This window comes from Caretta caretta, chromosome 3 (genome assembly GCF_965140235.1).
Source record: "Caretta caretta isolate rCarCar2 chromosome 3, rCarCar1.hap1, whole genome shotgun sequence".
NCBI lineage: Eukaryota > Metazoa > Chordata > Testudines > Cheloniidae > Caretta > Caretta caretta.
This window is the reverse complement of record NC_134208.1, coordinates 179,330,245-179,342,664: the sequence shown is the minus strand read 5'-3', so window position 1 is coordinate 179,342,664 and position 12,420 is coordinate 179,330,245. Positions and strand designations below refer to the sequence as shown.

The following is a 12,420-nucleotide window of genomic DNA, read 5'->3' as shown; positions in this document are numbered from 1 at the left end:
CAGAAAAGGACCTAGGGGTGACAGTGGACGAGAAGCTGGATATGAGTCAGCAGTGTGCCCTTGTTGCCAAGAAGGCCAATGGCATTTTGGGATGTATAAGTAGGGGCATAGCGAGCAGATCGAGGGATGTGATCGTTCCCCTCTATTCGACATTGGTGAGGCCTCATCTGGAGTACTGTGTCCAGTTTTGGGCCCCACACTTCAAGAAGGATGTGGATAAATTGGAGAGAGTCCAGCGAAGGGCAACAAAAATGATTAGGGGTCTGGAACACATGAGTTATGAGGAGAGGCTGAGGGAGCTGGGATTGTTTAGCCTGCAGAAGAGAAGAATGAGGGGGGATTTGATAGCTGCTTTCAACTACCTGAAAGGGGGTTCCAAAGAGGATGGCTCTAGACTGTTCTCAATGGTAGCAGATGACAGAACGAGGAGTAATGGTCTCAAGTTGCAGTGGGGGAGGTTTAGATTGGATATTAGGAAAAACTTTTTCACTAAGAGGGTGGTGAAACACTGGAATGCGTTACCTAGGGAGGTGGTAGAATCTCCTTCCTTAGAGGTTTTTAAGGTCAGGCTTGACAAAGCCCTGGCTGGGATGATTTAACTGGGAATTGGTCCTGCTTCGAGCAGGGGGTTGGACTAGATGACCTTCTGGGGTCCCTTCCAACCCTTATATTCTATGATTCTATGATTCCTTCAGAACTCTTGATGAATAGCATCTGGGTCCCGGTGACTTATTACTGTTTAGTTTATCAATTTGTTCCAAAATCTCCTCTAATGACACCTCAATCTGGGACAATTCCTCAGATTTGTCACCTAAAAAGAATGGCTCCAGTTTGGGAATCTCTCTCACATCCTCAGCCATTAAGACTGATACAAAGAATTCATTTAGTTTCTCCGCAATGACCTTATTATCCTTAGTGTTCCCATGAGCGGTGGGTATCAGAGGCTGGGGAAGGCTGTGCCCGGCAGGGGCGCAGAAGGGGCAGAGTCTAGGGCAGAAGGGGTGGGGCTGAGGGCTAGCCTCCCCCAGCCGGCAATTCACGCACCGCCCATAAGTGCTCCTTTAGCATCTCAATTAGCCAGAGGCCCCACTGGTTGTTTAGCAGGCTTCCTGCTTCTGGTGTACTTAAACAGAAATTTGCTATTATTTTTGGTCTTTGGCTAGCTGTTCTTCAAATTCTTTTTTGGCCTTCCTCATATTTTTGCTCTTCACTTGCCAGAGTTTATGCTCCTTTCTATTTTCCTCACTAGGATTTAACTGCCATCTTCTTTTCCAGTTCATTAATGAATATGTTGAATAGCACAGGCCCCAGTACAGAACCCCAGCATTCCCCTGTCTCCATTGTGAAAGCTGATCATTTATTGCTAATCTTTGTTTCCTATGTTTCAACCACTTACTGATCCATGAGAGGACCTTCCCTGTTATCCCATGGCTACTTAGTTTCTTTAAGAGTCTGTGATGATGGCAAAGGCTTTCTGAAAATCCAAGTACCAGTCAATACAGTGATCACCCTTATCCACATGCTTGCTGACTGCCTCAAAAAATTTGAATAAATTAATGAGGTATGACTTCTCATTATAAAAACTGTGTTGAGTCTTCCCCCATCAAATCATGATTATCTGTATTTCTGTTCTTTACTATAATTTTAACCAATGTCTCCAGTACTGAAGTTAGGCTCACTGGCTTGTAACTGCCAGGATCTCTTCTGGAGCCATTTTGAAAAATTGGCATTACATTAACTACCTTCCAAAGTCATCTGGTACAGATGCTGATTTCAGTGATAGATTACATATTACCAATAAGAACGAGGAGTACTTGTGGCACCTTAGAGACTAACAAATTTATTTGGGCATAAGCTTTCGTGGGCTAAAACCCACTTCATCGGATGCATGCAGTGGAAAATACAGTAGGAAGATATATATACACACACACAGAACATGGAAAAATGGGTGTTGCCATACCAATAATAACGAGACTAATCAATTAAGGTGGGCTATTATCATACCACCTTAATTGATTAGTCTCGTTATAGTTGGTATGGCAACACCCATTTTTTCATGTTCTCTCTGTGTGTATATATATATCTTCCTACTGTATTTTCCACTGCATGCATCCGATGAAGTGGGTTTTAGCCCACGAAAGATTATACCCAAATAAATTTGTTAGTCTCTAAGATGCCACAAGTACTCCTCGTTCTTTTTGCTGATACAGACTAACACGGCTATCACTCTGAAACATATTACCAATAGTAATTCTGCAATTTTATATTTGAGTTCCTTCAGAATTCTTGGGTGAATACCATCCGGTCCTTGTGACTTATTACGGCTCAGTTTATCAATTTGTTCTAAAACCTCTTCTATTGCCATCAATTTGGGACATAATACATGGTATTTGTACATAAATTTCACAATGATACTAATAACCAGTGTGACACTAGCTTTCATTTGAGGACTCATATGACGTTCTTTGGTGAACCAGAGAATACATAACACAATCTGGATTTTCCTGTAACCCCCTTGGCAATGGTCATAAAGAGGTTTTGGGGTCATAATGTTCATAATTCGTGATCTTACTGGAATCCACTGAAGCTTTTGGTGACCACGTGATCGCTGGCTATGTAGCAGTATTCCTTGGTAAACACATTTTAATTCATTGGTCTTCCATCCTACTAAATGTGACATGTCCATATCAAGAAAGTTGCTAAAACCAAAGCAGTGATGATGGAGATGGTTGGTGGGTTTAGCTATGAACAACCTCATTGTGAATCTTGTCCTGTCACTTAATATGGAGCAGCTGACAAAGACTATGAGAATTGTAAACACCAAGTGGCCACTCCTCAGCCTTCCTTTTTCACTGCCATACAATAACGGTGGTGTAACCATGGCTCTATAGATCTGCAGCTTCATAGCAAGTTTGATGTTATAATTGCCACAGAGGCCACTGAAAGGGCTAAAGCATGGCAGCAGCTGCTGCTTCACAAGTGTCCACGTTTTTCAGGTATCCTCCAGCACTCATCTTTGATGCTGCCCTAGTATTTGACAGTTGCCATCTGCTCACTATTCCATCTGGATAGGTTAATACTGAGCTGGTTGTAATCTGTAGTTGGAGACTGTGATAGTAATAACCAGGGACTTAGTTTTATCTGCATTAATAACCAGACCCATGTGCGCTGCTTCTTGCCCAATCAGACTGGCCATGAGCTCCAGCAATTCACCAAACTATACATGTTATCAATTCTCTTTCCATTTTTAAAGTCCCTTTGAAAATATTCCCCTCCCCCCACCCCACACACACACCTTATTCTATTATTCTTGCTACACATTTGCATTACTGTGTGTCTTTCTACAAAGCACTTTGATACTAGTCAAAACTGTTTTACAAATGAATACATGATATTATACTATGTATTATAGTTACATATAAAGGGTTTGAAGAAGGTCTTAAAAAAATAAAATCAAAGATTCTGTACACTTCATATGTCTGACAATTGTACGGATTCCCAGGGTCTGTTCCCTAGATTTTTGTGAATTTTAATTAAAGCTAGGTGGCATGGCAAAGAGCTGAAAGAACAAATGGTTATTTTCAAAAAAATAACTAACAATACCACTGGATTTTTAAATGAAGCATAGCAGATAGGAAGGTCCTACAGAGTCCTCCTCTGGACACCAAAACCTATGCATTATAAGCACTGGTTCAAAGTAAATTTTTCAAGGTTTATGCAGGGTGGCAGTGTGAAGAAGTTGTGACCACACTGGAGTCACACAACTAACAACCCACATAGCTCCTTGGGAACAATCTCTTTTGGGTCTAAATCTGTGTAAACATTTAGTAGAGATTGGATATTAATTTGATCTACAATAAACAGTTATAGACCAAATCAAGGCTTGTGTCCTCACAGACAGTTCCTTCTGAACACACATACTTCTCCCTAGTTCTGTGTGGTATTTTGTAAGGGACCTTTCCCTTTCCACTTAGCCTCGCTTGAGCCTTCCTATAAGGGCGTTTCTATCTTGGATGCATGCTTCACTAACCCACCAAGTGCATTCTTACAGCTCCTAAAGTTATATCTCAAAACACTTGAGCTCTAGGCACATATTTGCTTTCATAACTAACCTTTAGAACTAGAGATTTCTCACTAACCAGGAATCTGTACACTAGCCCGCAAGGATAACGTTTAGTTGTCCAGGGCCAGGCCATTAATACAAGCTTTTATTTAACCATTTTAGTGGCAACACTGAATTGTTTCTGCAGCTGTAATACAAGTAATAGAAAACTCCTTTCTTGTTCCATACAGCCAGCAAAGGTCTCTGAGGCACTTTCAGATATTACATTGAATTGTCAGAAATTCAACATAAAAAGATCTCCTATCAACACTTTTCCCAGGTTCTTGATAGGGCTATAATAAAACGTGGCCTATGTCCCAGGTGTATTTCATGCGCTGGTTCAAGGTCTAAAGCCTCCATGGATTTGTGGTTCTCGTGGTGGAGATATCAAGATAAGTCTCAGTCAGGGCCGGCTCCAGGCACCAGTGAAGGAAGCAGGTGCCTAGGGAGGCCCATAGAAAGGGGCGGCACTCCGTCCGTCATCGGGGCGGCACATCTGCGTCTTCAGTGGCAATTCGGCGGTGGGCCCTGCAGTCCCTCTCTTCCTCTTCGGTGGCACTTCGGCAGCAGCTCAATGAATCTTTTTGTTTTGTTTTGTTTTTTTTCCTTCGCTGCTTGGGGCGGCAAAAAGGCTGGAGCTGGCCCTGGTCTAAGTGCAAGAATATTTTATTTGTGTAATGCTGAATGTAACTTTCAGTAAAACTAATCAACAATTTAATTGCTTTAGCTCTTCAAATTCATATTGAATTGAATAAAATCTTATATTTTAACTGCTTTGTTAAGTGAACAATTACTTAATTAAGACAGTCTTAGTCATGAATAAAAATGTATGTAAAATGCATTCCTCTTTAGATGCAGTACACAGAAAATGAATTCTACTTTGTTATTGCATTTGCTTTAGTAGATTGTATTATGATCTAGAATCTTGAGAAATTATTTGATCTTTGTAGAGCCATTCTAGTAGTAAAACCCAACATGATTATTAAATCTCACATCAGTTATTTGCATTATTTTCATATCTGTAAGTTCCTAAAAAATAGTCAATCACCTATCTTTATATCCTGTTAGTGCACACACAGGATGTACTGTATTTTGTGGATCAGAGGTATTCATTTTTAGACAAAAATCACAATACTATACAATGTGTAGCCTGAAGCTCTGGCTAAAGCCAGCTTACACTTTACAAGAGTTTGCTGTAACTGGTACTGTGACGGGTTCCCCCCTGGATGGGTGCCACCTGGAACTGGGGTACCACTGAGCCCTGTGACCCACCAGCCTGGGCTCCCTCTCACACTGTGCTGCTGTGACAAGCTGCAGACCCACTCCCGGTCCTACACTTCCACCAGCATTCACACAGGCAGGGACACACCCAGCAGCAGTTACATGCAGGCTCTCTGACCAGACACTGCATGAACCAACAGTAGAGAGGCTACAGCCAAGATAACCCAGGTACGCAGCCCCCCACTGGAGTATAAACCCCAAAATTATACCATCTTGCACTGCACAGGGAACTGCACAGCATGAGCTCATAGAGTTCATACCTCCCTCAATGTGGAGATGAAATGCAACAGGCCCCTAAGCTAAGACTCCCAAGTACTTCACTCCAAATTTACTGGTTTAGATTAAAGCATAAAATAAGTTTATTAATTCCAAAAAGATAGATTTTAATTGATTATAAGTGATATCAAACAGATCAAAGCAGATTGCCTAGCAAATAAACAAAAAATGCAGACTAAACTTAACATACTAGATAGATTGGATATGAATTAGCAGTTTCTCACCCTGACTGCTGGGGTACAAGCAGGCTTGCAGATTCTTAAGGAACAAGCTGTACTTGCTTTACAGCTTGGAATCCTCAGGCTTTTCATATGCAAGCTAGAGATCCCTTCAGCCTGGGTCCAGCACTTCCCCAGTTCAGTCTTTATTCCTCAGGTATTTCCAGGAGTCTTCTTGTGGGGGAGTGAAGAGCAACAGATGATGTCACTCCCTGCCTCATATAGCTTTAGCATATGGCAGGAACCCTTTGTCCCAAACTCAGTTTGTAGAAAAACACTGACACCCCAAAATGTCCAGAGTCATGTGGCCTGGTCACATGACCTTGTGGAGTCATAGCAGCCATTACTTACAGGCTGTTTGGAGTACTCTCAGGAAGGCTTATCAAGTGGGGCATAAGCTTCTCCTAAGGCCTGTCATTTTCCCTAATGGCTCATTACCCTGAATAGGCCTTTCCCAACCAGCTAGCTAGACTGAAAACATCTTGCCTAGTGAGCATTACCCAACTGTAACTACATTTGAAATACAGATACATAGTCAATATTCATAACTTCAGATAGAAAAATGATACATGCATACAGATAGGATAAAAATATTCAGTGAATAATAACTTTTCCAATGACATCTCATGTGATCTGTTTTGCATAAAGTGCATCATAATTATGCTATAATCATATTATAAGAATATCATTATGAAGAATATGGCATGCAGTGTCAAAGGTACCTCATGGCAAGGTAAAAAAAACCAACCAACCAAACAAATAAAAATACTTTAACAAATTTTATTCTCTCAAATAAATAAGATAAATTAAACCCTTAGGAAGTTTAAGTGTTGATAAATCATTTCAGATCCATTTACTGTGAGTGATGCTGAGAAGGATGATAATTTAGAAAAACTTTTCTGCACCATATTTGTACAGTGTATTGTGAAAACAGAAATTTGGAAAGGTTTGCTCATTCTTATCTGGAACAAAGAATTAACTAAAGGCCAGATTCTGCCACTCTTACTCATGCTGAGTAGTACCTTACTCCAGGAGTAGTCCTATTAATTTCAGTGTCATTTGAAGGAAAAACAATGTGTTTATGTAATTAAAGACTGTTCATTACGCACATGCATGCAAGGGCAGAATTAATGTTGCACAGACAGCCTAAATTCTGGCATTTCCTAACTTTTTAATACTTGACTTTGCAACTCAATAATGTTCTCTTAATGTAGTTTGTATGCTGTTTGATTTAAGGTTTCTCTGACCCACTCAAACATTCCAGGGTATTATAATCCTTTCTTGTTACTGTTTTTTTTAATGATATATAGTCCTCGGGTGCTTGCAATGAGTACTTTATTAACTTTGTAAACACATACTATTATAATGAATGACATAATTAAAATAGGTAAAACTGAGTACTCATTTTAATAAGAAAAGGAGTACTTGTGGCACCTTATAGACTAACAAATTTATTTGAGCATAAGCTGAAGTGAGCTCACTTCAGCTTATGCTCAAATAAATTTGTTAGTCTCTAAGGTACCACAAGTCCTCGTTTTCTTTTTGCGGATACAAACTAACACGGCTGCTCTCCGAAACCTGTCATTTTAATAATACACCCTTAAGGAGCCTACTTCAGCTGAAATTTTGTTCAGAGTCTAGATTTAATTGTATGTAATATTCTACAATGTATTTTGAAACACTGACAATTTTATTTACTATTTAAATAGTTTTATCTTACTTGTAAAGAGAAAAGGGGAAAAACAGCTGAGAGAGATAACAACATATTTGGAAACCATTTATCAGGACTAATTTCCGCATTGAAAAGCTGAACTTCATAAGCCCTTTAAATAGAAAGCACAACAGAAGAGCAAATGCCACTCGTGCAGTTCATTTTATTCTAACATACTTTTATTTTTATTTTGTTTTTCAGGAAGGCCTGGCTGAGTAAAGTTGGAAGTCCCAGTTCTCGCATAGACCGAACCAACTTTTTTAATGAGAAGGAGATCTCCAGGCTTGATTTCTCAGGATTTAGCACGAGATACTAATGGAGGAAGAAATCTTTAAGCACAAAATTATAATGCTTCAGCTGCATAGTAATTTCTGTGCCTCCGTGCAATAGCATGACAGCACTTTTTTTATGTCTGCTTCTTAGTAAAGTATAAAAATACCCCTTTTACATAATGTAGGGCTGTCAGTTACTGTATCAGAAATTTCACAATGTGAATCTTTACCAACATTGCCAATCTGTATATAATTTACTTAGAAGGAAGTATAAAAAAATCAATAAAAATATACAAAATCAGAAAATTCTAGTGCACAGTGAAATTTGTAAGACATGATCATAAAGAACCTAGTCTTTGCCCAATAAAATATTTGATTTATATAGATTAAAAAACAAACAATTAAAAAACAACTTACATTTCACTGTGACATAATTAAAAATGTTTAACTACTTTAAGTAATCTTTAAACAGGATCACAGCAACATTCAGTAGTATATCCTATATGCTATGAATTGTAAACTTCTCTTGTATTATTTGTAATAATTAGTTAATGCTGTAGCAAGTGTTCTAAAATAAATGTATTTTGCCTTATAAAATGTACCCAGCCAAGTCTGATTAAAAACTTTCCATAATGATGTCTGGGTAGCTCAAGATAAGGGATTTAGAGATATATAGTCTTTCATAGATCTTTTGTCCAATCCCAGCCAGGATCAATATTGACTAAGTTACTTCCATCTGATTTTTTGACCTATATGATATGAGTTGATGGCTTTAGTCTCATAGCTAATGGCCAGGCATTTGCATCACAAAAATCACCACTAACTAGGGTTATCACTTAAGACCTGATCCTGCACAGACTTAACCAAGTACGTCATATTGAGCACCGGTAGTCCCACTGAAGTGAATGCTTAAAGTTAAGCACTTGGATAAGTCTTTTTTGGTATTTAAGGCAAAGAGGCCAAGAAATACATCATTACAGAGGCTGAACTTCCTCAATCCTAGATATGGTCCTTCCAAATCAGGAGTAAAGCATACTGGCAGGCTTTGTGTGGAAACTTACACTGCCATCTCCACTGGCTGATCCATACATGTTCTAGAGATATATAGAGTCAGTCCTGATGGCATTGATACACCACCATCCTCAAGCATTAAATTCATTTTTTAAATTTCATAACACAGCATATTTGAGATTGGCTATCACGTGAACCACAAGATGTATATAGAACTTTGTATTTCTGCTGACAACCAGATTTATTTTCACTGGGTCTTTTGTACATAAGTCTCTGAAGATTTCGTTCTCGTATTACAAGAGTTATTTATAGATTATTATTGTTCAAACTACACACGGCTTTTGTAATTATCCACAAGCACTCTTTGTTGAAGTCATAATGAATAATCCTTGTTCAATTCAAACTGTAAATGGCAAAGACCAAGTGTAATATCAGTTCAATAGCTGAAACATCCTCTGTCTGATGAGTATATCTTGCATTTCCCAGGCCTAAAAGATTCACAACTTCTATGACAATACCTATTACACTGATACACCACACAGGCCAAAGCATTTTCAGCTGGATTGCTTTATTATTGTGTTAAGTAAAGTTATGGAGAGAAAGGCAGAGAGCAGAAAGCACAGTAGATACACATGGAAATGAGCTATAGTTGAAATTAAGGTCCTGATCCTGCAATTGCATCTGTCAAGGCTGATTCCCCGCTCTGGCACTTCAAGTGCAGAAGTTGGGGGGCCGCAAGGACTCTAAAAATTAATTCTGGCCACTCCAGGCTTGTATTAAACTTCCAAGGTTACAGCTTTTCTCTGACCTTGGCTTGGTAGATGCTGACACCACCCGAGTACAAAACCCCTTTGACAGTCCAGGAAGGCACACTTAGGAATTCCTTTCTGTGGGGTACCTTCAAGACCTTTCACACCCCTGCCTCTGGGGAAGAGCTGAGAAGAAAAACAAAGGAAATAAGCTGTTGCCACCAGCTAATTAAACAACATGTGTATAAACCTCTTAGGACACAAAAATCCAATTCTGTTCTTAAAAAATGGTAAATTTTATTTAAAAAGCAAAAGAAAGAAAATAGGGGAACTTAGGCTATTGCTAGATTTTAAAAAAGCAAATACAAGAATTAAGCATCAAGAATAGTTTCTTGAGGTCCAGATTAAAGGTAACAAGCAAAACAAAAGAACCTGGGGTTAGCACACAGAAGTGCACAAGCCATAAAAAAATAAAAGGGGATAAACCTGATCGCACCTTCCTAGACATTTCCTGATCTACTTACATATCTGGGAAAAAGAAAAGGAGTACTTGTGGCACCTTAGAGACTAACAAATTTATTTGAGCATAAGCTTTCGTGAGCTACAGCTCACTTCATCGGATGCATTCAGTGGAAAATACAGTGAGGAGATTTATATACATAAAGAACATGAAACAATGGGTGTTATCATACACTGTAATGAGAGTGATCACTTAAGGTGAGCTATTACCAGCGGGGGAGGAAGCGGGGGAGGTACCTTTTGTAGTGATAATCAAGGTGGGCCATTTCCAGCAGTTCACAAGAACATCTGAGGAACAATGAGGGGTGGGGGAATAAACATGGGGAAATAGTTTTACTTTGTGTAATGACCCATCCACTCCCAGTCTTTATTCAAGCCTAAGTTAATTGTATCCAGTTTGCAAATTAATTCCAATTCAGCAGTCTCTTGTTGGAGTCTGTTTTTGAAGTGTTTTTTTGAAGAATTGCAACTTTTAGGTCTTACTAAAGTATAAAAATACTTTATCGAGTGACCAAAGAGATTGACGTGTTCTCTGACTGGTTTTTGAATGTTATAATTCTTGATTTTTGATTTGTGTCCATTTATTCTTTTACGTAGAGACTGTCCAGTTTGACCAATGTACATGGCAGAGGGGCATTGCTGGCACATTATGGCATATATCACATTGGTAGATCTGCAGGTGAATGAGCCTCTGATAGTGTGGCTGATGTGATTAGGTCCTATGATGGTGTCTCCCCGAATAGATATGTGGACACAGTTGGCAATGGGCTTTGTTGCAAGGATAGATTCCTGGGTTAGTGGTTCTGTTGTGTGGTGTGTGGTTGCTGGTGAGTATTTGCTTCAGGTTAGGGGGCTGTCTGTAAGCAAGGACTGGCCTGTCTCCCAGGATCTGTGAGAGCGATGGGTCATCCTTCAGGATAGGTTGTAGATCCTTGATGATGCGTTGGAGAGGTTTTAGTTGGGGACTGAAGGTGATGGCTAGTGGCGTTCTGTTATTTTCTTTGTTGGGCCTGTCCTGTAGTAGGTGACTTCTGGGTACTCTTCTGGCTCTGTCAATCTGTTTCGTCACTTCAGCCGGTGGGTATTGTAGTTGTAAGACTGCTTGATAGAGATCTTGTAGGTGTTTGTCTCTGTCTGAGGGGTTGGAGCAAATGCAGTTGTATCGTAGAGCTTGGCTGTAGACAGTGGATCGTGTGGTGTGGTCTGGATGAAAGATGGAGGCACGTAGGAAGGTATAGCGGTCAGCAGGTTTCCGGTATAGGGTGGTGTTTATGTGACCATCACTTATTAGCACCATAGTGTCCAGGAAGTGGATCTCTTGTGTGGACTGGTTTAGGCTGAGGTTGATGGTGGGATGGAAATTGTTGAAATCATGGTGGAATTCCTCAAGGGCTTCCTTTTCATGGGTCCAGATGATGAAGATGTCCTCAATGTAGCGCAAGTAGAGTAGGGGCATTAGGGGACGAGAGCTGAGGAAGCATTGTTCTAAGTCAGCCATAAAAATGTTGGCATACTGTGGGGCCATACGGGTACCCATAGCAGTGCTGCTGATTTAAAGGTATACATTGTCTCCAAATGTGAAACAGTTATGGGTGAGGACAAAGTCACCAAGTTCAGCAACCAGGTTTTCGTGACATTATCGGGGATAGTGTTCCTGACGGCTTGTAGTCCATCTTTGTGTGGAATGTTGGTGTAGAGGGCTTCTATATCTATAGTGGCCAGGATGGTGTTTTCAGGAAGATCACCAATGGCTTGTAGTTTCCTCAGGAAGTCAGTGGTGTCTCGAAGATAGCTGGGAGTGCTGGTAGCGTAGGGCCTGAGGAGGGAGTCTACATAGCCAGACAATCCTGCTGTCAGGGTGCCAATGCCTGAGATGATGGGGTGTCCAGGATTTCCAGGTTTATGGATCTTGGGTAGCAGATAGAATACCCCAGGTCGGGGTTTCAGGGGTGTGTCTGTGCAGATTTATTCTTGTGCTTTTTCAGGGAGTTTCTTGAGCAAATGGTGTAGTTTCTTTTACTCACCAGCAACCACACACCACACAACAGAACCACTAATCCAGGAACCTATTCTTGCCACAAGTACTCCTTTTCTTTTTGCGAATACAGACTAACACGGCTGCTACTCTGAAACCTTACATATCTGGGGTTTCAAATGAATAGTTTCTAGGTATGATACCGATTATTTTTCATACCTAGCCCCAAACTTCTTACAGCATAGTTGCAGCCCTGCCTCCTTACAGTCTGCCTCCTCCGAGAACAACAACAGACAGACAAAAGGG

General features: G+C 40.1%; 1 protein-coding gene across 4 annotated transcripts in view; it reads left to right on the top strand.

Moving 5' to 3' along the window:
- The window catches only part of ACYP2 (acylphosphatase 2), a 181,266-nt gene extending 172,770 nt beyond the window's left edge, over positions 1-8,496 (top strand). For 3 of the 4 annotated variants that reach the window (XM_048842883.2, XM_048842876.2, XM_048842882.1), the window contains one exon: positions 7,790-8,496. In XM_048842883.2, coding sequence (XP_048698840.1) covers positions 7,790-7,904 — 115 coding nt within the window. In that variant the 3' untranslated portion in view covers positions 7,905-8,496. The remainder of the gene's footprint in view (positions 1-7,789) is intronic. The other variant, XM_048842880.2, reaches the window with a different exon arrangement.
- The last annotated feature ends 3,924 nt before the right edge of the window (positions 8,497-12,420 follow it).